Source organism: Spodoptera frugiperda, chromosome 25, assembly GCF_023101765.2.
Source record: "Spodoptera frugiperda isolate SF20-4 chromosome 25, AGI-APGP_CSIRO_Sfru_2.0, whole genome shotgun sequence".
Lineage (NCBI taxonomy): Eukaryota > Metazoa > Arthropoda > Insecta > Lepidoptera > Noctuidae > Spodoptera > Spodoptera frugiperda.
In genome coordinates this window covers 18,998,639-19,023,007 of record NC_064236.1, presented here as the reverse complement: position 1 = coordinate 19,023,007, position 24,369 = coordinate 18,998,639, and the positions used below count along the sequence as shown (strand labels likewise).

Below are 24,369 nucleotides of genomic sequence, written 5' to 3'. Positions count from 1 at the left end.
CAGTAGTTTTTGTATCAAAGAGTAAAAAACATACATCGTCTCAGATATTTCACATATAATGGTATTAGTAGTTAGGACTGTTGCGATGAGACTGTTTGTTAGTGAATTTAATAACTGTTACTCATTTACTTACGATGAATGAGTTAGTATCATGACCCTTATTAGTGTTGATGACATGATTCTGCGATAATGATGATGGTATACACCGTATGGAGAAACCTCTTATGACTTAATTTAAACCACATATTTGTTATCATGAAAAATGAGCACAATAGGCCCAGTAGATAGGGCAAAAAGTGTTTTTTTTTCTCTTTGAGCTAATTTGAACACTCGTTATAAATACGGTATTAGGTGCAACAGCAGCGTCATGTCCGTAACATTCCTAGACAACCTACAACATTACAGCTCTTCTGTGGTCAACATACATGGAGCTAGCTGTCCACATAGAATTTAAAAATAAAAATTTCAAACTAAATAATGAAATTATTATTTAGTCTAATTTTTTTTTTAATTTTCGGTTTTCATTGAAATATTTAGTTGTATTATGCTTCTGTGGACGAGTACTACTTGTAGTTTCATTTAAGTCATATGAGTGGTCTCCATACTTTATCTCGATACTGTTACCTACAAATAGCACTATAAATAGCGTTCTCTTAGGCCAGTGCAGATAGGTTATGAAACAAAAAAAAAATTATAGTAGAATGAAACCTATTGGAAATGGAAGAGAATATGCTAAAAATGGAAAAAAATAAAAATTCCACTCCATCCGAGTTCGGGAAGTTTATTTTTTTTACACTATCGAAAAGTAGAGATTTCTACGAACAAACAACCCACCGAATTTTTTAAAAAAAGCTGATATTTTGACGCGTGAATTTTCGATTGAAAATTGGGGTAATTTTTCGATATTTATTCAATATCTGGAGAAAATATATTTTTTTTCTATTCCAAAAAAATTACAGTGTTTGGTACATATAAAGGCGTAAAATTTCGTAAACAAAACTTCTATTTTTGTCAAAGATAACAATAAAAAATCATAGTTTTTTTAATTTTTCACAAAAATTTGAGGTAATATAAAAAAGTGTAAATACAAAAGTTGTAGATCTTTTTATTACCTACAACTTTGCCATTTAATATTTTTGTCGTAGGACTTGTAGTTTCGCCAAAAATTGCAATAAACCGATTTTTACTCTTAAAACCTCCCTCCCCCCTACTTCCCGAATTCGGATGGAGTGGAATTTTTATTTTATTCCATTTTTAGCATATTCTCTTACATTTCCAATAGGTTTCATTCTACTATAAATTTCTTTTTTTCTTTTACTTTTTACCTTTATTAAAGGTACCTGCACTGGCCAATCTACAGTAAAGCCTGTTATGATTATCTACCCTTTCCTAAAAAATCTTTCAATCTCTGACTGTAAAACCCATAACTCTGTCCCCGGGAGTCACTCAAAACATTCAATTAATATTAACAAATTAGATATGAAGGTATGGTAGGAAATTTGACAACTTGTTTCTTCATTTTAATTTTACCTATCAGTCAGTCTGTCAGTGTCAGTACTAGGTACCAAGCTACGAATTCTCAAAACCCTCGGTTTTTAAAGCGAGTTTGTTTGTTTGAACGCGCTAATCTCATTTCATGAATTTGAACTATTATTTTTTGTGTTGAATAGTCCATTTATCGAGGGAAATTATAAAACATCACGCTACAATCAATAGGGGCCAGTATTTAATAGGATGACGTTTGGTCACTACTACACTCTCGCCTCTACCTGGTAAGCCATCCTGTAGTCGGTTCAAACCTACGTGATTTTGAAAAATGATAACTTGAGTAACTTATCCGTATAAGTTTTCTTTTTAGTTGCAACTTACATTTGTTCATTCTTTACTATTTGTATTTTTAACACTGCCTCTCTTGAACACAGTAGCATTGTATCTACATACAGTCCTACATGTTTCAACGAGGAATAGAGTTGTGTTAGCAGTCAGAATCAGAAATCGAAAAGATTCAGAGGTTAAATAAGCTTTAAAAACAAATGATTTGTATGATGTTAGATTCTCCTACCAATGTCTCTGTAGTTCACTGACAATGCTTATGAGATCCAATTGCAATTTTAGAGTCTATTGTCAGCTGTTAAGTACCAGAGTCCATCAACCTACCTTTGTAGATCTCTAACACTGCAGCCACGTTGGAGTACGACGAAACACCGACGCCAACTCTCCTGTATTCTCCAAAAACTGTTTTCGACTTTCTATGTACGTGTATGTAGTACATATGTATGTTCATGAGTCTAGCTGCAGGACAGTCCCGAAATCGATAACGACAACAAATTGTCGCTAAGTCGTCAATTTGATTGACAAAAATCTTATCCCTTTGTTATTTTAGTTGAAAATCTATAAATGGAAACGTCTTACCGACTGATTTATTGTCGTTATCTTCTACCGTCGAGACTTCTAGTATGGTATACGGTATAAGGATGATACTGATAATCATATGATGATGTTTATTGATGGCTAGTAATGCACCACAAGCGAAGGTTGACCCCAAACTAAGTTATGGTTTACTAAGCATTTCGTAAGTACATATTCCCAGTGGAGTGAATTCACTAAACTACTGTTATAATTATTATCACGTTATTTGCACACAATAAAAATCTCACCATAATAGACAGACCTAGAATAATTTTAGAACATTGCAATATCCTAAGTTTTACAGAAATAGGAAATTGTATATCGCAAAATTATTTAATGGTAACTATTGCGTATGAGGCAGTGATTGGGTGACCGACTGCTGTGCAAAGTATCGCGGGTTTATTTCCCACTCGGAACAACTCTTTGTTTTAGTTCTGGGTGTGATAGGTATAAGAAATTATGTTTGAAAACGGAATCACCAACAGATAAAAATAAAAATAATGAAAATAGGCGTGACCTACATACATTTTAATTTAATCCTAATTATATCTGTAGTATAATCTAAAGATTATTAATATTTATTGGAATGGGGTGTGGTTATATTGTTATCAAATGCCAGTTTACCATGCTTGTACGCCACATATTTTGAGTCGGGTGAAATATAAGTATGGTCTTATAAATTGTGTGAAGTAAAGCCATCGCATAGCAAATACCTTAGTTTTAAGCTCATGGGCGTTTATAGGTACATTTATGAAGGGTGACAGAAAATAACAAAAATACACTTCTTATAATATTATAATGACAATAATTATTAAATAATACATACATTCATATTTTTTTGTTGTCAAAATCACACAGGTTAAATATCATCACATTATCTTATTAATAGCTTAAACACTACGGTCGTTATATAGGTTATATAATATATCGTATGGGAAACCTGTTATGACTTAATTTAAACCACATATTAATTGTTATCATCTTGCCTACCATCTGTCCAGTAGGTAAGCCAAAAGAGCATTATTTTCTTTGGGCTAATTTGGACACTCTTTACAAATACGGCATTATAAAAGCCACGCCGCGTGTTCGTACTCGTAACATTTCTAGACAACCTACAACATTACAGCTCTTCTGTGGTCAAGGAACATGGAGCTGTTCACACAGAATTTAATACTTGATTTATTGAATTATTTATTATGTTTGAAAGTTTGCGTTGAAATATTTAGTTGAATTACGCTTCTGTGGACGAGTACTACTTGTGTAGTTTCATTTAAGTCATATGAGTGATCTCCATACTGTATAATTTTTAAATACATCAAGATTACATCTTTTAAAATAAATCACAATTTCTTTTCCAAAATTAATTTGATTGGACCTTTGGCTCCTTCAAATTTAGTTTTGACATCAAATTCAATGTCACTACATACTTTTATTTAATTAGATATTAAAATGCAATAGTATTTGCAAAATATTCCTTCCTATTAATTACAAAATTAAGTCGTGGCACAGCATGACATGTCGGGCGGCGCGGGAGTTTAAGACGTATAAGGGTTCGAAACTTACCAACGGCAAAAGTACCAACGTGACGTTTTTCTAGTTATAATGTACTTTCTAAGATTACGTTAGATTACGTTTACGTTAGTCGAGTCGAAATACGACTCGACTAACGGTGAAGGAAAACGTCGTGAGAAAACCTGGCCTTATAATTTATAATTATAAGTTTAAAATCGGCAACCCGCATTAACCCGTTGTCTGTCGGAACGCAGATCTACGCGAGACACAATGTGTTTTCTATTGTGTCTTATATACCGACAGACAAGGAGTTAAGCAAGCGTGGTGATTAATGCTCAAACCTATGTACACTATGTACATAGGTTTTACTACTATGTACACTCCAGACGTCGGGGATCGCGCGACTATCTCCGGCCACCGTAAGTGCGGGTCTGCGGACAGCGAGCAAGGGTAGCTTGCCGCCCGACCAGAACCAAACTCGCGCGTACGGTTCGTCGCGTTCCACACGCCTCAAAGAATCAGATCACCACGGATGGGGCCCAGTAGGGCTGATGCCCGATCCCGAGCTGCGAACTACCTAACAGGTTATTACCGGGGTTCCGGTTCAAGGCAAGAGTAGGAACGGGCTTGTTTTTATTTAGTAAGTGTTTGACTCCCTCTCGCCTCATCCAAGGAGCGGGAGAAGTCATTGTATAATTTACACCCCTAAAAATAGGGGCCCCCATACAAATTTAATACGAGACCCTACCAAGACACGCTACGCCACAGTGTTAAACAGAATTAGATTTTGATACTCCTTGTAAGTATAAGAATATATCTTTGGAATATTTTAAAAGAAATCTTACATCATATTTGTGTGAGATTAGCGAGGAATTCGACAGATTCAACTGATCAACGATTAAATCAGAATTTATCTCCCCTTTTTTTTTTCTTGTATTCATCACGGAAGTTGCGTCTTCGACTTCCCGAACCTGGCGAAGCGTCCTGAATTTGCTCTTTTAGTAGCCTCATATACAACATTTCTGAAACCCTTTCATCTGCAGGGTTTCCGAAAATTATCAAAATCTCCGTCATATTAAACTGAATGTTCAAATTTTGTGATAATCTACTCTGGAGGTTCTCAACAAAGTTCTCCCTTTCACGAACTAGAATACGTGATTCCGTATTCAATGCAGCAATAGTTCGCATAACGTTTTCCGCATTCCAGACCAAAGAAGGCGGAATAGAAGATGGAGTCTCAGCGATCGCGCCGTCCACTCCGTCGCATCGAGAGGGGGCCCAGTAGTCAATCGCCGGTCTTGTAGGATTAAGTGAAATCGCATTCATCGTACTTTGGTCACGGTCTCGCACCACTTCCCTGGACGAGGCGAGTCCTGGACTAGTACACGGAGTCTCGTCGCTCGAGCTCGACTCGTCGCTAGTTAAGGGGTCCAAAAATACCCTTAGCTGGGATGAGGAGGGTGCTTGACCATTATACTGAGCTACACCGCCCGTACTGGGTTGATCTTCGGCAGATAGGTTCCCAAAATTCCCTGCCTGAGATGAAGAGGATCCTGGCCGGTTACTGGGCTTCTCCAGAGCAGGGGTGACCGCAGATCCCCCTGCCTGGGACGAAGATGGTACTGGACACGGACTTGAAATCACACCGCTCGTATTCGGCTCGTCCCGGGCAGGGAGGTTCTTAAAATCCCTAGTCTGGAACGATGAGGATACTGACGGAGTCACATGGTTATCTCCGGGTGTGAGCTCTTCTGTCATTTCAAATCTTTTAAGACGATTCAGAATGTCTCGTCCACGGCCTCGTCCCCGCTCCACTTCCCAGCGCGAGGAGGGTACTGCTCGAGGATACGGAGTTGCAGCACCCGTGCCCGGCTCATCCCAGGTAGAGGGGTCTTCTTCGTCCCAGGAAGAGGTGCCAAAAGAACAACGCCATTTTCTAACGCGATTTAGAAGGTCTTGTCCTCGGCCTCGTCCCCTGTCCACTCCCCAGTACGAGGAGGGTACTACACGAGGAAGCGGAGTCGTAGTGCTCGTGCCCGGCGCGGCCCAAATAGAGGAGTCCTCTTCGTCCCAGGAAGAGGTGTCTGTGGACCCCTCTACCTGTGTGGGAGAGGATCCCGATTGAGTATATGGAGTCACATTTTCATCTGTAAGCTCTACTGTCTTTTCTGGATGTGTGGTAGATGAATAATTATTAGGCCACAACTTGAGGCGCTTCAGAAGGTCTTGTCCTCGGCCTCGTCCATGGTCCACTCCCCGGTACGAAGAGGGTACTGCCTGAGGATACGAAGTTGCAGCACCCGTGCCCGGTTCATACAAGGTAGAGGGGTCCTCTTCGTCCCAGGAAGAGGTGTCTGTGGACCCCTCTACCTGTGTGGGAGAGGATCCCGAATGAGTATATGGAGTTACATTTTCATCTGTAAGCTCTACTGTCTTTTCTGGATGTGTGGTAGATGAATAATTATTAGGCCACAACTTGAGGCGCTTCAGAAGGTCTTGTCCTCGGCCTCGTCCATGGTCCACTCCCCGGTACGAAGAGGGTACTGCCTGAGGATACGAAGTTGCAGCACCCGTGCCCGGTTCATACAAGGTAGAGGGGTCCTCTTCGTCCCAGGAAGAGGTGTCTGTGGACCCCTCTACCTGTGTGGGAGAGGATCCCGAATGAGTATATGGAGTCACATTTTCATCTGTAAGCTCTATTGTCTTTTCTGGATGTGTGGTAGATGAATTATTATTAGGCCACAACTTGAGGCGCTTCAGAAGGTCTTGTCCTCGGCCTCGTCCATGGTCCACTCCCCGGTACGAAGAGGGTACTGCCTGAGGATACGAAGTTGCAGCACCCGTGCCCGGTTCATACAAGGTAGAGGGGTCCTCTTCGTCCCAGGAAGAGGTGTCTGGGGACCCCTCTACCTGTGTGGGAGAGGATCCCGAATGAGTATATGGAGTCACATTTTCATCTGTAAGCTCTACTGTCTTTTCTGGATGTGTGGTAGATGAATTATTATTAGGCCACAACTTGAGGCGCTTCAGAAGGTCTTGTCCTCGGCCTCGTCCATGGTCCACTCCCCGGTACGAAGAGGGTACTGCCTGAGGATACGAAGTTGCAGCACCCGTGCCCGGTTCATACAAGGTAGAGGGGTCCTCTTCGTCCCAGGAAGAGGTGTCTGTGGACCCCTCTACCTGTGTGGGAGAGGATCCCGAATGAGTATATGGAGTCACATTTTCATCTGTAAGCTCTATTGTCTTTTCTGGATGTGTGGTAGATGAATTATTATTAGGCCACAACTTGAGGCGCTTCAGAAGGTCTTGTCCTCGGCCTCGTCCATGGTCCACTGCCCGGTACGAAGAGGGTACTGCCTGAGGATACGAAGTTGCAGCACCCGTGCCCGGTTCATACAAGGTAGAGGGGTCCTCTTCGTCCCAGGAAGAGGTGTCTGGGGACCCCTCTACCTGGGTGGGAGAGGACCCTGGTCGAGTATACGGATTCAAATGTACATTTGCGTAAGTCCTTTCTGGATGGATGTTTCCACATTTATGTGGTGTTTCAAGCCTAAACCTATGGTCCAAATCTCTGCCTACGTTTTTATTTTTTCTATCTATGGCTCCTGTCTCGTAAGCACGTTCATTATTAACAGTCTGAACAGGGTTCATCATTTCACCAGCTTGCTGTGAGGTCGTCGTCGTCGTCGCTGTTGGCGTTGTTGGTATTCGTTGTCGCCGGGGCGCTCTCACTATTTCGGGCGCTGCCCGTAAGTGATCCGGCCGAGCCCTGTCATTATTTCTGTTTCGAAACTCCACCTACGACAAATGTAACAAGATGGTAGCCACTGTTGGTATGTAGACAAAATGAAGTTTCCAAATATGCGAGTCGTCTCTATATCTTAATGAGCATAGAAGTAGGTATGTAGTATGTACCTAGTTACCTACATACGTTAATAACAAAGTTCAAAAGCGGGAATTACTATGTTCAAACGTGTGCTATTCACAGCTGCAGAACAACATTACAAAAAATTTAAAAAATGCGCACCTTCATAGTCATCCCGAAGGCTGGATTATTGCAAGCATAGCAGTTCTTGTGAATATCGGCAATGATTCTATTTACAACTTCTGTATTATTTCGGGTCCAGTGCTACAAAGAAAATAAATAATAAAATTGTAATATATATTAATTTATATGTGTTGTTCATTATAAATAATTGATTATTAACAAACTGTTTACCTCGCGCCAAGTTACTTGTGGCCAGTGTGTTCCCCTAAGTCGGTTCATATGGTTTGCGTACCATTGCCAGTTAGCAGTTATGGTGGATGTCCAAACCAGTTCTGGGTTAGTATCCGAGTATCCATTTAAAACAATAACATGGCGTTGGTGTTTTCTATGCTGCCTCGCCTAAAAAAGGAGCAGGTATATTAGTGGTCATGATCTGCAATGGAACGAAGACGTAAATATTGTATGCCGTACTGTGTTGATGTTGATAGACAATGCATCAAACAGTTGAAAGCTACCCAATGTGTTATCTCATAAAATTCAATTGATAAGTTGGTGCTACTTACTAAAACAACTTACAATACCAGGTATTTGTTGCACGCTCTCTGTGTAGGAACTTACCATCAATAAAGTTCACAAAACTCGAAGTCCATGCAGTAAGGCATATCACTGTCAATATGAATACCTATATGTACTATTATTATAAAGTGTCTGGTTTGTTTGCACCCTGTAAACCGAGAACTACTGGTTTCAAATTAATAATTATTTTTCTGTTGGATGGATAGTTCATTTATCGATGAAGACTATAAACCATAACACTGTAATACATAGATAGGAGCCGAGCAGCGGCTGACACCATGTGGAAGTGATTAGTTAATAATAATACAGCAATTTAAAAAAAAATCTAATTACAATGGACACTTTGTACCGATTACGGTATTAGTTTGATTCATCGCCGCTCTACAAATTCATTAGAATTGGCTATACTTGTGGGCTGATTTTTCACCGTCAGATAACTTTAATAACTTAAAAACGGGGGAATAATTTTGAATCTTTGACAGTTTTTCCATACAAAAACTCTCGCCGCCGCACACTGGGGTTTGCTATAAGGAAGCAATGCCCAAAATCACATTTTCAAAATGTGGGTAATAGGAAAAAAACTTGACGTATTATTATTGTTTGATAAATTTCACATCAGTTAAGGACGATATTATCAACACAAAGGTTATCTGTTTGCTTATATACTGCTGTAAAGTTCATTGTTTTTGCATTGTTGCTGCGTTTAAAAATGTTGAATACAGAATTTAAGTGATTGTTGCTACTGCCCTATTAAAGTTAACACAAAACTATAAAATGGCAAGTGGAGATCAAGGGCAGTACTAATAAAAATATGATTAAGATTGGACAAATTCGTTGTGTAACCTACCGTAATAATTGTTTACTTTTTACGAATAATTGTAGAAGCGAATTGGACGATATCTAAATTTCGCGCAATGTTCTTTTGGTATTGTTTTTAGTTTCTTAATAAAGAAGGTTTAGGGTGCCTAAAACAATGATTCGTTTCAAAAGAACATTGCGCGAAATTTAGATATCGTCCAATTCGCTTCTACAATTATTCGTAAAAAGTAAACAATTATTACGGTAGGTTACACAACGAATTTGTCCAATCTTAATCATATTTTTATTAGTACTGCCCTTGATCTCCACTTGCCATTTTATAGTTTTGTGTTAACTTTAATAGGGCAGTAGCAACAATCACTTAAATTCTGTATTCAACATTTTTAAACGCAGCAACAATGCAAAAACAATGAACTTTACAGCAGTATATAAGCAAACAGATAACCTTTGTGTTGATAATATCGTCCTTAACTGATGTGAAATTTATCAAACAATAATAATACGTCAAGTTTTTTCCTATTACCCACATTTTGATAATGTGATTTTGGGCATTGCTTCCTTATAGCAAACCCCAGTGTGCGCCGTACTCAGAGTCATTTAATGGTTACATGACCCAGTCCTTAGCAAATGTTTTCGGAACAAAATCACTACTAAGTAATAGTTTAAGTAACCATTAAATGTCTCTGAATGTGGCAGTTAGACTTAAATGACAATGCCACAATATCTATAGAGCTTTGCCCCACCAAAAAATATATTGTACAGGCATGCCAAATGTAGCATTCTATTGCTGCTCTATTAGTGATAACTAAAAACATGATTAAAAGCCTTTAGACCTTGCGGTTTTTATATAAATCTAAGAACAAAATATTACATTTAGGTTAGGTACCAGTTTAGATTAATTGCAGTTATAATGGTAGAAATAAATAAATTAAGTGCTTTATATTATTACAATGCTATCATAGAGTGTTTAGTTATGAAAGGAAGGAGTGTCATCACCAATATCACCTTTAGTAATCCTACTTTTAATTCATAGTCATAACGAAACAACAATGTGAGATAAATTGCCTACGGTGGAGCACGTCTGCCCATAAGCAACCTATTCACTCGGGCTTTGAAGACACCCAGGTTATACCAATCAGGAAACACAGACTCCGGCAAGGAGTTCCACTCCCTAGCAGTTCGCACAAGGAAGCTTGAAGCGAAGCGCTTCGTGCGAGTGGGTGGGATATTCACCATGAAACGGTGACGCCTCGCCGATTGTCTTGTGGTTTGATGATGAAAAGGAGTAGAGGGAATCAAGTTGTGCAATTCCCCCGCACACTCTCCGAAATGCATCTGGTAAAAAACGGAAATGCTTGCGACCTTGCGCCTGTGTTCAAGGCTTTGAAGCCGGGCCTCCACAAGCGCATCATTATTGATGAGCTTCTTGGCACGCCTTTCAATGTGTTCGAGCGCACCCAGCTGGCATTTAGCCGAGCCGTCCCAAAGGTGAGAACAGTACTCCACACATGACCGAACCTGCGCTTGGTACAGGCTCAGCAGTTGTTTCGGTGTGAAGTACCGTCTCACCCTCGAGAGGATACCCAACTTCCTACCAGCCAGATGCGCCTTCGACTCTATATAAGAGCCGAAGTTTAGCGTTGGCGATAGAGTTACGCCCAGAAGCTCAAGATGATCCGATATTGGAACGGATACATTTCTTACACCTGAGCCGATTTCGTTAGTTCTTCTTTTGTTGGGTTTGTTATAGTTGGAACAAGGTTCAAAATCCAAGGCGAAACAAAGTTCGCGGGGTCCGCTAGTTAGATGAATTAAAGTTATCTGCTGATTAAAAAATCGGCCTTATCTCAAAAATAAAATATTCGACTTTACAATACAATAAAATGTCCAAAAACAATCACACTTTCATAAGTTGTTTTTTTTTTAATATATGACGCAATCTTTATCCCCGTAGAGGGAGACAGAGGTGCACATTACGGCACGTAATGCCGCTATACAATGTACACCCACTTTTCACCATTTGTGTTATAAGTCTCATGTAATAGGGGGTGAGCCTATTGCCATATAATGGGCACAATACCAGACTCCGTGCCACTACCGAAAAAAGTCCAATAATACTTTGCCCGAATCTAACCCGCGACTTTGTGTACAAAGTCTACAGCAGTCACTACTTTATATGAGCTTACAAAATTAAAAATAAATTCTAAATTAAATAAAAATAAACCTGTACTTACTTACATTGTAGTAGAGGTCCCCTGGTGGTTAGGTAATATACAAAGACTCCAAAAAATAAATATTTTAAATGCAAACAAAGTAAAAAATAGTAAAATTTAAATAAAATATCCGTGTAGGGCAGGTCATTTACGGAGAACACTGTACTACTAGAATATATTGTTTTTTTTTTTTGAGACCTATGTATACACTTGCCAGAAATCAAATTGTTTGCCAAATAGCATTAATCTTCCTGTTTTTTCTTCAACTGTATATTTATTTCACTAAAATACCACATCAATATAAATGTATCCATAAAATACTTATTATTATTTCATTTTCACTTTTCACACGCCTCCCATGAATATGTCCCGGTATGATTCGAAATCGGTAGAGCTATTTTCGAATAGTTCGCGTGAGTAAACTGTGTAGTTTAATTAGTTTACTACGTCTTACAATACATGTATAATTTAAAAACACTTTATATTATTAAATCGTTTGAAAAACACGGAAACAATAAAACCCGATGCATCTGAGACCAAATAAACTATTTTTATTTAAGTATTTGTGAATTACTATTAAGTTTTTGATATCCATACTGCTACTACATACATATTATAAAAGAGAAAAGATTTGATTGTTTGTTTGTCAGTATAGAATAGGTTTTGAAATTTATAAGCCGATTTTAAAATGATTTTGAAATCTTTACTTTTCATAGATTTCACTTATTTACGATATAAAAACTTTAGGCTGCTGCACAACGAGGCGGTAGTGTTATTTGAATGCTAGCTCCTCGGTAGCAGAGCTATTCACTTTTATTAAATTACACTAATTAATTAAAAAAGTTATAGAAATTATTTCAAAAATACGTATATAGAGATAATATATATTTAAAAAGCAAGCCTCAAACTAAGGGAGCGGTCACAAAATAAAACACAAATTTAATGTGTACCATTAATAAAGGAACACCTCCCGAGATTTGTTCGAACAGGACCGGATCTAAGAGCCAGTTTACTAAATAAAAATACCAGTTAAGTAAAGCCTAATTCAGGTAATAATAAGACAATTATCAATCAAAATGTAGAATGGTGTTTATACACCATGTATGTTATGTCCTACCCAATCTGTATACTGGGTGTAAGGGAAACGCTCCCGAAAACAAAAACAGGCGATAGTACTGGTGATTACTGATACGAAGGCACCAAAAAAAACGCGAAAAAAAAAACCATTTTTTTAAACTTTTTTTCGGTTTTTTTTAGGTCACTAGCCTTTGATACATACAAAGAAATAGAATCGCAATAAAAAAAACCATATTCAGTAATTATTTTTCAAAACGCAATGTAAATTAATTCAATCAGCTGTGAAGCCACGGGTCAACTAACTCGACCGCGCAATACTTTGTTGCACGTAGTAGGCACAGCGGAACAGACTATGTGTGCGTGGGCAAGCCCTACACTACTACATACGCAAACGTCAAGCGCCAAGCCGACGCGCCTAAAATAAAACAGAGGTGACAATAATGATTAAACATGCATTATGCCTACACTGCTAACATTTTGTTTTATTATTTTACGTAAGTTCGTTTTTTGTTTTTAAGCTTTTTTAACTTCACTATTCTGATTTATTATTTAATCATCATTCAATCATTTAATTATTATGTAATCATTAAATCATCTTTCTAAACGAACTACAAATCAAAACATTTTGCTTACTTTAAGTAACATACCAACATGCCGTATAAGTGACACTGAGATAGTTTTATCCCTAACGTCAAGTACCGTTAGGTAGCGATAGTAGGTATCAATTTAGTCCGTTTTGCTTCACTACTAAGAGGCCTTCACACGTTCATGCATTTAGTTTGATTCTCTATTAATTAATTTATTAAAGATAAAATAACTGAGAAACGTAATTAACCACGAATAAAACAGCAATTTATTGATCTTTGAACAAGAAGAATGGCGCCGACACCGCGCCGCCACCGGGTAGATCTTTTCGGGGAAGTTCGAGCAATGTTGCCACTTTTATTTGAATTTTTGTATTAAAATTTGCATTTGTTTCTTCTTTATTTCTTTAGTGTGCAAAAACTCTTATGAATCAACTAACTATTAAGAAAGTTTTTCTCAAGTTCATCAGTAGTAGGTCATGAGGTAAAAATCAAGACCTCGCAACAAGGTATTTTTTGTTTTTTTATTTCGTGTAAGTATTATTTACATAAAAATAAACTGGCAACACTGTTAGTACTTGTGCAACCGTGCAACAGTTTTAAAGTCAGTATTTCCTTGCGAATTACGTAGACGCGCGTAATTTTGTTCCGGTTACGTTTTTAGATTAAAATTACAGTTTTGTTGTTATTGTTAGTTAATTGTTAAGTTTCTTTTTAGTTATTGTTAAGTTTGTGTTCGTGTTGTTTAACAATGCCTCAACCGTACGTGTACAGTGCTCGTGAATACGGCAACATGTTGATGTGTTTAGGCGAGGCTCGGGGTAATGCTTCCCTTGCATTAAGGATTTACCGAGAAAGACATCCAAACGTGCGGCATCCTTCTGATTCTCGTGTAATAACGGCAGCATTTCAACGAGTTTTAGAAAATCGCCTTTTTAGATTCGTTGTCGCTGGCAGAGTACCGAAATACATGGTTCCAGCACGATGTGCGCCGCCGCACGTAGTGAGAAGTGTCCGTGAGCGTCTCTCGGTGATGTTGGAAGACCGGTGGATCGGCAGGCTAGGACCACAAGCTTGGCCACCCCGTTCGCCCGATCTAACCCCCTTCTTAGACTTTTTTTGTGGAGGTACGTTAAGGAAAGAGTGTTCGACCGCGAGTGTTCTAGTGCGGATGAAATGCGGCAAAGACTAATAGACGTATTTAATCAGTCACGTGAGCATTCTAATGAAGACCCAACTTTGAGGCCTCGGCCTCGAATTTTGCGGGCAGCGGGGCGGCGGCGGCGGCGGCGCGGCAGCGGCAGGATCTTTTGCGTATAATCAAATGGACCGGTTTTCGAAAACAGCGGCGCGGGAGCGGCGCGGGAGCGGCGCGGGAGCGGGCAACGAGCGGTGCACTCCAGTCAAGCGGTGACCGACCGCGTTGCGCGTCTGCATTGTAGTATAGTGTTGTGTACCTACATTTTTTTTTGTGACGTATCAAAATGTCCTCGGACGTGCAAGAGCAAATGATTTCGGCAATCTTTGAGAGGACACCCATACGGAACAGCAAAGATGTGAAGCATAAAAATAGAAGAAAAATTAACCAATTATGGGAAGAAATAAAAAACGAACTGAATATTGAAGACTAAAGCAAAAACTGAAATCACTCTTGATAGTTTCAAGAATATAGTCAAAAGTTTCTACACTCATTCTAGTGTAGTCGTAGAATTTGTCGGGATTTTGTCTCTGTTCTTCATAATTTCGATAAAACTCGCCATTTATTTTCCTTGCCCTATAGTAGGTCTTCTTCTTTTGCCCACAGTAAATCGAGCGTTAGGAATAAATTTGAATCAAAAAGATTTCGTTCGCTAATAAAAACAAATATCTCGACAACACAACCACGAACACAACACTACACCGCTGTAGTGCCGCGCGATCTGCCCGCTAGTTTCGAGAACGGGTCCGCCGCCGCCGCCCCGCTCCCGCTCCCGCGCCGCCGCCGCCCCGCTGCCCGCAAAATTCGAGGCCGAGGCCTGATGCCCCGTCTTCATGCGGCAACATATCGCCGAGCCCGCCTCTGCATCGAGATGAATGGGGCACAATTCGAGCCCCACCTTGTTCGATCGCAAAGGATTTAGCTAGGTAAGTGTTTTACAGTAAACAATACGCTTCAACGTATACCTACGTATAGGATGAATAGGCGCGTGTTTCACCGTACCGCCCGCCACGCCGCTGGATCGTGCGGGCGGTACGGTAGGTATGAAAATTGCGCGCGCGTGCGATGTCGTTTACCTTAAATTCTGTACGCTGTACATTGCGGTTTTGAAAAATACTAAATCACTAATACATTAACCATTTGGTGAATGGTTATTGTTATTAAACTGTGTTCGTATAATAAAGCAAAAGTCTTTTGGCTTCGAGAGCGTTTTCCTTACACCCAGTATGTACTGTTAACAATTGTTATTGTGATAAAATTAAATCTAATGAGTATACAAAATTTCATTGGGAAAGTTGTTTGTAATCATGAGTACAATCACGTGTTTAAATATCGTTCACTAATTACCAGTCACCCTATATAAAGTAACATCACGCCTTATTATCCCCAAAAGGCATTAAGGCACGGAGACAATGTAACACACACTTTACGACAGTTATAGTATGGTAGCTTTAGCCTATCCCAATGTAGACTCTGTGCTACGACTAAACACTGAAAAAAATAACTTTGCAGGTCTTAACTAACTTAATTATTAATCACCGCCAACCGTAAACCAACGAGACTAAAAACCTAAAAGATGGAAGTACCCTTTTGCATACGATTACACATTATGGATCAAATGATAACCAGTCACTCTATAATTAGGAAAATAAAACACGATTTATAATGAGTATATTTTATTTTTGTCTATCGCCATGCCCTCAAAGCAAAAGCAAATAACGTCGAGCCAATTAAGGGGGGAGGGGGAAGGGAGAGGGAGCGTAGTTAGGGGAGGGAATGACTGACCCGTCCCTTATAATATGCATTTTAAACGATAAAGAAGGATAGTAAACCTATGCCTGGCTCGATCTATATTACATATAGACAGACACACACACTATACAACACATGTATCAATTGCATTTCAGAATAAAAGGGTACTCCATCTTGGTTTGCAATATATTGTCAAATTATACTTTATAGCGACCCGCCCCAGCTTCGCATAGGTGCAATGGTGATATATTATACCTGTATTATACATAAAAACCTTCCTCATGAGTTACTCTATCTATTAAAAAAAACCGCATCAAAATCCGTTGCGTAGTTTTAAAGATTTAAGCGTTCATAGGGACATACAACATGACAGAAAAAGCGACTTTGTTTTATACTATGTAGTGATTAGGCCTCCGTGCTACTACTGAGGTCGAACCCGAGACTCTTTGCCCGACAGTCGCACTAGTAATCATTCGGCCTACGAGGCAGTTTATTAGGTTGTTCGGTACCGAAACAGTATTTTGTTTTAGACAGAAAGTAAGTTTAAGTACTGAAAGTTTCATATGTATACTTGTATATTCATACAAGTATACATATGAAACATAATTTTTTACGATTAATAAATTCGTAGAAATTTATCCCTATATTTAGTTTCGTAATCTACTACAATAATTATTATTATTTAGCAATCTTTCCGAATACACTCGGGGTCTATCTCGATTCGTAGATCCGGCCCTGTGCACAGACTACACGTTCTAGTAACAGTGTGCGACTATACTTTCAACTCTAATGCTTTGTAATAAGATAGAAAATGTATTGAAAGACAATGATAAATTGGTATAATTTGACGCACTGGTGTGTATACAATCGGCCGAACGTCGAAGGTAACACAAGTTGATTGTTAATCCTTAAATAAGTAATAAAACATGGCAGAATGAAAACCCTCAAATATCTCTATACTAATTTAACTTAACGTAACATCACGCCTTTTATTCCCGAAGGGGTAAGCAGAGGTGCACATTATGGCACGTAATGCCGCTATACAATGTACACCCACTTTTCACCATTTGTGTTATAAGTCCCATGTAGGTAATAGGGGGTGAGCCTATTGCCATATACTAGCCACAATTACAGACTCCGTGCTACCACTGAGAAATTTTCGAAAAGCCGAAAAAAGCCCAGTAATCCTTTGCCCAACCCGGGAATCGAGGCAGAAACCTCTTGCGACCACTCGACCAACGAGACCGACTTCAAAAAACATTTTATCATTGGAAAACTGTATCTTTACTAAGCAACATCACATTTCGATAAAAAAAATCCATGTTTCTATTTCACGCGGACGAAATCGCGGGCACGAACTGGTGTGATATTATAAGAAAATAAGAAATAAGTTCTTCTTTTCCAACCATAATAACTCAGCTTATCAGCTTATAGTCTCGGGGCTGATCGCTTATTTCAAATAACAAAAAAGATTTTAGGGCCCGGACAAAATGTTACCGTTTTAGCCAACTTATAATGGCGTCCGACAGGAAAAATTCGCTGAAGGTGATATTCTAACTTGAATTATCGACAGTCGCTCGGCCGATTAGACTAAATGTTTGATGCCAATAGTTATGTTAATAGGTAACTAGACATGTATTACGCAATTATTAAAAAAAAAATATGTCGCGGCAAAAGGCAATCGGCAAAAAGTCGCGAAGGGTAAAAAAAATCGAACACACGTTTCTAGAACGAGCAGTCTGCAAGTAAAACTCCAAATACTCGGTCTCACACACACGTTTCAAACAGTAGGTACACAAAACTGTATTAAGTAATTTAGTAGTGTACTTACAGCAGACGCGTCGGCAGCCATTTGGAATAGCTCCACAGCTAGTTCAGGAGACGCTTCCTCGATTATCTTAGCTGTCTTCCCTAGTACGGAGGCAGCGCTGTCGCCAGAACCGTGCTGTTGGTACAACTCCCCTGACTCCAACGCCAATTTATGCAGCTGAAAAGAAAAAGAACATTAATAAAAAAAGTTTTATAATTAGACCCTACCTTTAAACACCTATTGGACTGTAGTTTTATATTGGATACGCGTACGTTAAAAAGTATTGATCCCCAATTTAAAAAAAAAAGAATAGTTCAAAAGCATTAATAAAAAAAACAACTTTATTTATATACTTTGAAAGCTGATTTATAATGAACACAAGTTTTCATTATTTAAATATAATCTGTAGATGTCGCTGTGGATGTAAGCGACGGTAGCGACATCTGCCATTGTTTGCAGATCGGGGAACTACGCATATTTGAATAAGTTAGTAAAATAACGTCGTTTTTATAATCACTTTTCACACGAAAACCGAAACATTTAAGTTAAATACATCGTAACGCGTATCAAAATAAAACAACACATCACATAGCGCCCATTCTTTCCCAAAATAGGCAGAGGAACACTAATCCCACCAGTAACCGAGGGCGGACCACACTTACAATCACTTCACGAACGAAATAACTTTATAAAATAATAAGTACTTTTACGGATAGCAACTGAAATACAAAAGTAAAAAATCGATATAAAAAAATTTAAACTTTAAAATAAATGCACTAAGTGCAGGCCACAAACGACGCGTCCGTCAGCGACGAACGCTATCCCCAGTCTACCCTCGTAGCCAGACTGTGCCGCCGCACACCGCGCACGCGTGAGACGCTTCACAATCAATCTCTTTATATTATTCAGTAAATCAATATCACCTTTCACCCTTATTTACGATCTACGCATGTGCAAGGGGCATCAGACTACCACCTAGGGCGAATGAAAGTACATAAGTTCAATCCCCCTTCCCCCTTCCTCCGGCAAAAATCTGTTTCGCGGGTGGCAATTGTTTACTATCACTGTGTTTGATGTGATATTATGATGCGTCTGTTAGTTTACCTTAAGCCATATTTTTTTGAGACGAGGTATGTCTTAGCGTCTAGATGTAAGATATGCCTGCCTTTGCAGGGTCTAGGTATATCTGACGATAAAATATATGATAAGCACGTGTACAAACTTTTGTCGACCATAACTCACTATTCTAGAACGACTTCAAATACAAAATCCATAAGTCGTAAGACGTTGGAACCATACATGGAATAGTCTTAAAACTCTTGAACAAGGTTGTGTGATCAACAAGTCAAACCGAGTAATATCAAGCACGGTTGAACGGACGCAGTTGCCTTTGTTCACATTGTATCACGTCAAACGCTCGAAATTGACGTGACGTGCGTGAACATACTGTTCATGTCAACATCAGTACGTTAACGTTTGTGCCGTGAACCGTGAATGTATCATAGATTTAATTTAAATTTATTTGCCGATATTTAGTATAAAGCTTAAGCTGCATTACGATTTTTCTCAAGAGCGGTTTATTATTTTAAAATAAGTCTCATAAAACACCGCACCTACAAAATTTTAAAAGTTCATAAAGTTACACGCTTAAAACCACTTCGGTTTAACCGACCCTTACTTAGTACTTAAAACGCATGATAGTATGGAACAATGGAAACCATGTCATTCACAATCTAGATTCCTAAGTATAAACATACATACACCGACGCCCGACGTCGCGCGGCGTCCTGAGCGTCCGCGGGGCTTGCGAGGAGAACGGGGGATTCGTGCGGTCCACACCCCTATACCTACAGCCGAATGTATCGGCGAGTGAAGGGTAGACGAGCGGGGGGAAGACTAACTGTCTCCCCATTTCAATCAATTTTGTATTTATTTAAAGCGTAGGGCGAACCCCTACGCTTAGCACTCGTCCGATTCTGTTTCCCTATTAAACACTAGGTACACTGGGTACTAGTAAAAATACAAATATACGACTTAAATATTTTTTCAGAATTAATCATTGAAATATAAGTAACAACGAAATTATACACCTGTAAAGAAACCTTTAAAAACAAAGCATCATATTGGACTGGCCCGTAGCAACAGCAGGTCAACGCAACAACAAAATAGGAAGACCTACACCCTCGAGCATACAAATAAAATTATTGTTACACTCGAAACCCTCTTACATTAGCTTTATTGTGTTTGTAAATCAGTCAAGCGAATTCCAAGCAGCAACAATAAGAATAATATTTAAGTAGCGACCAACATTTTGTGAGAATTGGACACAAATAAATAAAAACATTGTTGAAATAATAATGTACAATTTGGGAATCGTCGTTGTTACACGGATTGGCTAGTTACTCAGGTGTATTGGACACACAGCCTTGTGGTAAGCGAGTAGAATTCATTGTTTTACTACACCAGTCTTCCCGCGGTATAGTAAGAGCTAACTAAGCAACTACACAATACTGATGAACTGAAACCTTCCAACTGCGATCTCTAAAATGTTGGCAAACCCTTCCTTTGTAGAGAAAGTCCATAACACAACAGAGAACTATCTGGCTGTTGATTGAACGCACTAAAATCGTGTCTCAAATAAGATTGTTTCTAGTAATAAAAGTAAGGCCTCCCTATACAGACAGCGTCAACGTAACGTAATAAAACATCATGTCGTTTATTCTACGAACGAGTAGGTTAGTAGAAGCTAACAATATTAAATGTGTCACACACATATACCAACCTTTTTTCAAAAACAAAATCCCAAAAACGTTTTGGCCCACTCAAGAAGCGAAACCTTGTAATATGTACTATCATTTAAAAAGAGAAAAACATAAATAAACCTAAAAAAGCAGTGTTTTTTTAACCAATCTACTTATCGGTAGATTTGGCTACTAAATACATAAACTCTGTGCGAAGAGCCTCAAAATTAGATGTCTAGTAGCAAAATACGCATGGTAACTGATACGCCATAATGATTGCGAAATCACACGTAACAGGACACATCATGTGTTCGGGGCGAAGTTGAAAGAAAACAAATATTTCCTACATCAAATTATGATGTAAGTAAATATAACAGTGTTTTGTCTCTTCCATTATCAGATAAAGCTAGAAAATTGTATTTATTAGTTAAAAATACTTTTGTTAATAGATATTAAGTTATTTTATGTTAATGTGTATATTTTGTTAAGGGTCCTATGAGGGTGACATAATCACTGTGTGATTAAACCCTCCAATTTATTTAATAAGGATAAAAAAGGACACATTTGTACAAACATACATAAATATTGCACGTGTAATTCGGTCACTAACAGTCTGCGAGGTGAACCCCTAATCGGGGCCCCACGAGCCCACGGCACCCCTTCACAAATCCTTTGTTTCACCTTCTAGGGACGTGGGCGGTCCTGAAAAGCTCGTCAAATTGTGTATAATGTTAAAGACATGTATTCATTATTAATGAGTTTTGTAAGGGCATAACTCCTCCACATTGAGTTGACATAAATCAATAGGTGATTAAAATAAGTTCATCGTCAAGGCAACCTACATAACGTATAAGATTAAGGTTTTGTTTTAAAGTTAAATTTGTAATTTGAAAAGACAGTTCAGGGTAGTATACTAGGTATCTAAAATATTAAGAAGAATTATTTAACCCCTAAAGAAGTACACAGTAGAAGTTAAAATACACAAAGTGAGGATTTTTCACCAGACATGTTATGAGTCCCTATGTGCCCTGTGACCGTAAACTACACTTACTAGATGCTAACAATTTTTGAATAACCAAAAAAATCAAGAATACTTTGACCCATCCAGGAATAGAACCTGAGACCTATTGAGAACCTATTGACAAAACTGAGAATCGGAAAGATCAAACGGTATAATATATCATAACAGATTGCAATAATGAGCAACAAAACAAAATATACGAAAATATCTCGTAATTAGCGCGCGTCCTCCGTAGCTATGGCAACGCCGGGGAGCATGTTGATAACTCCATATTTGTGTATAGGACCAAGAGCCCAGCCCTGCCAGACATTACTTATTTTCTGAAAGACGAAACATGGGATACCGAGTAGCTTTTATGTGTACCTTGAACGCCTGCATACCAGCTAAGTTAGATAGACGGTCGATTTACAGGTATCAGGTGAGAAAGGTTAGTAAAAATAAGACTAACTTAACTTAAATTCTGATGGCTGATTTTTATATAAGCTTTATAAAACATTCATTAGAAAATAATATCCGCCAGACACTTTCCGTCGGCCATAACTACTACCAGCCGCTTTAAAACTCCTAAAAAAATGATGTTTGATTTTTATATATGTTACTTAGAGGACTATTTTTAAGCTATATTTGAGCCAGACAAATCGTAAGGGCCAGACATCCCCCAGACATAAAAAAAAAATCAGCCGAGCAGATACTAGCGCACATCTATCAATTTTTTGGTAGATCTACGAAATCTGCCGTCAATCTACTTATTTGAAAAAAATGTAATGTGATTTTTATTTTCATAATGTTTGAATACGTAAATGTAAATAATTGTATTTATGAATAAATGAATTACAAGTAGAAATATTTCAACGCTATTGGATGAGGATGAGGTGGTATGGCTTTTGACTTAGCTCACCAGCGAATAAAAACTCTTACGTTTGACGTTGACAATGACATCGACACGTAAACCACGTATGAAGCAAAACTTTGATGCTAGCAATCTACCACCTCAAAAGTGAGCTTTTCCAACAATTTCGCCGAGCTAATTACATTTCAAGTATATGGAACAATGCTAATAAAAAACAACCAAGCATTTTCGCTCCTGAGAACAATGGCTGGAAATTGGTAGAAAACCAATACCATTTTCAGTGGTTTGACGGTGACCAATTACCAGGTTTTGTCAGTGAATCACTTCAGGAAGATTTAGGTATTTTACATTCACTTAAAGTATTGAATTTGTTTCATTATAACTTATTTAAAAAATATATATTTATCTGCTTTTACAGAATAAGCATTCAGGCACGAAAATGATAACGAAGAGGATGATGACTTAAGAATAATAGAGCATGACGATTCGATGATGACCAGGACGATTAAATAATAAAATTATGTTTTGATTACAAATTACTAATAATTGTCTAATTATTAAAAACAATAATATCAATAAATATTTTGCTGACCTTTATAAAATAAAATGTTAACAAGTTTTTATTTAATGAAATTAATTGCTAACAAATATTTATTGATAATTGTTATACAAATATTTATTGAAAATATTGAAAAAATAAATAGCAGGGGGTGTTACTGGATCGATACCAAACCCATATATGTGATTAAAAAAAATTTTGTCTGTCTGTCTGTCTGTATGTTCAGGCATCACGTGAAAACTAACGGTTTGATTTCGATGAAACTTGGTATAATTATACCTTATTATCCTGGGCATAAAATAGGATACTTTCATCACGCTACGATCAATAGGAGCAGAGCAGTGAAGGGAAATGTTGGGAAAACAGGAGAACTTACTCCATTTTGTGTGCAGCCTTAATGGTTAAAGCTACACAGAAATAATGTACGACAGAAATGTTCTCCTCAAACTGGTTTAAAAAATATTCCACGACAGCAAATTTCTATCTTTTATGGTTGACTTACAATAACACGTATAACTCCCGATAGCTTAGCAGTTCGGAGCTTTCTGATTATATTTGTCTACTCTTACGTTTATAACACTCTCATTCATTCATTCATTCATTCATCTATACATATAATAAATCTGTAGAAGGGTCAATTCTGTTCATTGAAAATATAGAAAAAATAAATAGCAGAGGGTGTTACTGGATCGAAACCAAACCCAAATATGTGATCAATTTTTTTTTGTCTGTCTGTCTATATATGTTCAGGCATCACGTGAAAACTAACGGTTCGATTTCGATAAAACTTGGTATAATTATACCTTATTATCCTGGGCATAAAATAGGTTACTTTTTATCCTAGAAAAATACGTAGAAAATAATCTTTATTTTTCAGTTTTATTCTGCTCAACAGCAGTAGCTCAATAGAGGGATCTCCTTAATTATTATGGGCCTCGCCGTATTTGGGTCCAATAGATATTTATAAGATGTCATTGTCAGAGTTACTCAAAATGTAGAAATAAAATTTCCACGCGAAGACCGACATCCGCGCGGACGGATTCGCGGGCGGAAGCTAGTATTAATCATAAGATTAATATTAATCATAAGATATATATAATATATATATATATATATATATATATATATATATATATATATATATATATCATATGATTAATATTAATCATAAGATTAATATTATATTTTTCAAGTTTATGTTTTGTCCTATTGGAATGAAAATGAAAAACTATTGTACCAAAAGTGCTAAGTATTAAGATT

At 38.0% G+C, this 24,369-nt stretch overlaps 2 protein-coding genes across 6 annotated transcripts in view; both read right to left on the bottom strand.

Moving 5' to 3' along the window:
- LOC118266173 (gamma-soluble NSF attachment protein) overlaps window positions 1–24,369 on the bottom strand; it is a 59,760-nt gene that overhangs the window by 14,859 nt on the left and 20,532 nt on the right. For both annotated transcript variants that reach the window (XM_035579600.2, XM_050704261.1), the window contains exon 4: window positions 17,960–18,115. In XM_035579600.2, the coding sequence (XP_035435493.1) occupies window positions 17,960–18,115 (156 nt within the window). The remainder of the gene's footprint in view (window positions 1–17,959; window positions 18,116–24,369) is intronic.
- LOC118265929 (uncharacterized) lies at window positions 363–8,994 on the bottom strand. 4 transcript variants are annotated; one of them, XR_007707083.1, is made up of 5 exons: window positions 8,141–8,994; window positions 7,949–8,050; window positions 7,372–7,719; window positions 3,522–6,831; window positions 363–391 (listed from the first exon to the last, which is right to left on the bottom strand). XR_007707083.1 is itself a non-coding variant. In XM_050704245.1 (5 exons), exons 1-5 carry the CDS (start codon window positions 8,186–8,188, stop codon window positions 4,825–4,827), a joined length of 2,235 nt encoding a protein of 744 aa, XP_050560202.1. In that variant the 5' UTR covers window positions 8,189–8,994; the 3' UTR covers window positions 3,187–4,824. The 4 variants fall into 4 exon arrangements, 3 of the variants coding, with proteins under 3 accessions (XP_050560202.1, XP_050560203.1, XP_050560201.1); XM_050704245.1 differs by lacking the exon at window positions 363–391 and having other exon boundaries at window positions 3,187–6,021; window positions 6,292–6,831; XM_050704246.1 differs by lacking the exon at window positions 363–391 and having other exon boundaries at window positions 3,187–6,021; window positions 6,562–6,831.

What these genes read in the sequence shown, in the direction of transcription:
- LOC118265929 (XM_050704244.1), bottom strand. Translation starts at nt 8,188, where the DNA reads ATGAACCGACTTAGGGGAACACACTGGCCACAAGTAACTTGGCGCGAG. An exon ending in CACAAGTAACTTGGCGCGAG is followed by an intron (nt 8,051 to 8,140) that starts GTAAACAGTTTG and finishes TTTTCTTTGTAG; the next exon opens with CACTGGACCCGAAATAATAC. An exon ending in CCTTCGGGATGACTATGAAG is followed by an intron (nt 7,720 to 7,948) that starts GTGCGCATTTTT and finishes CATTTGTCGTAG; the next exon opens with GTGGAGTTTCGAAACAGAAA.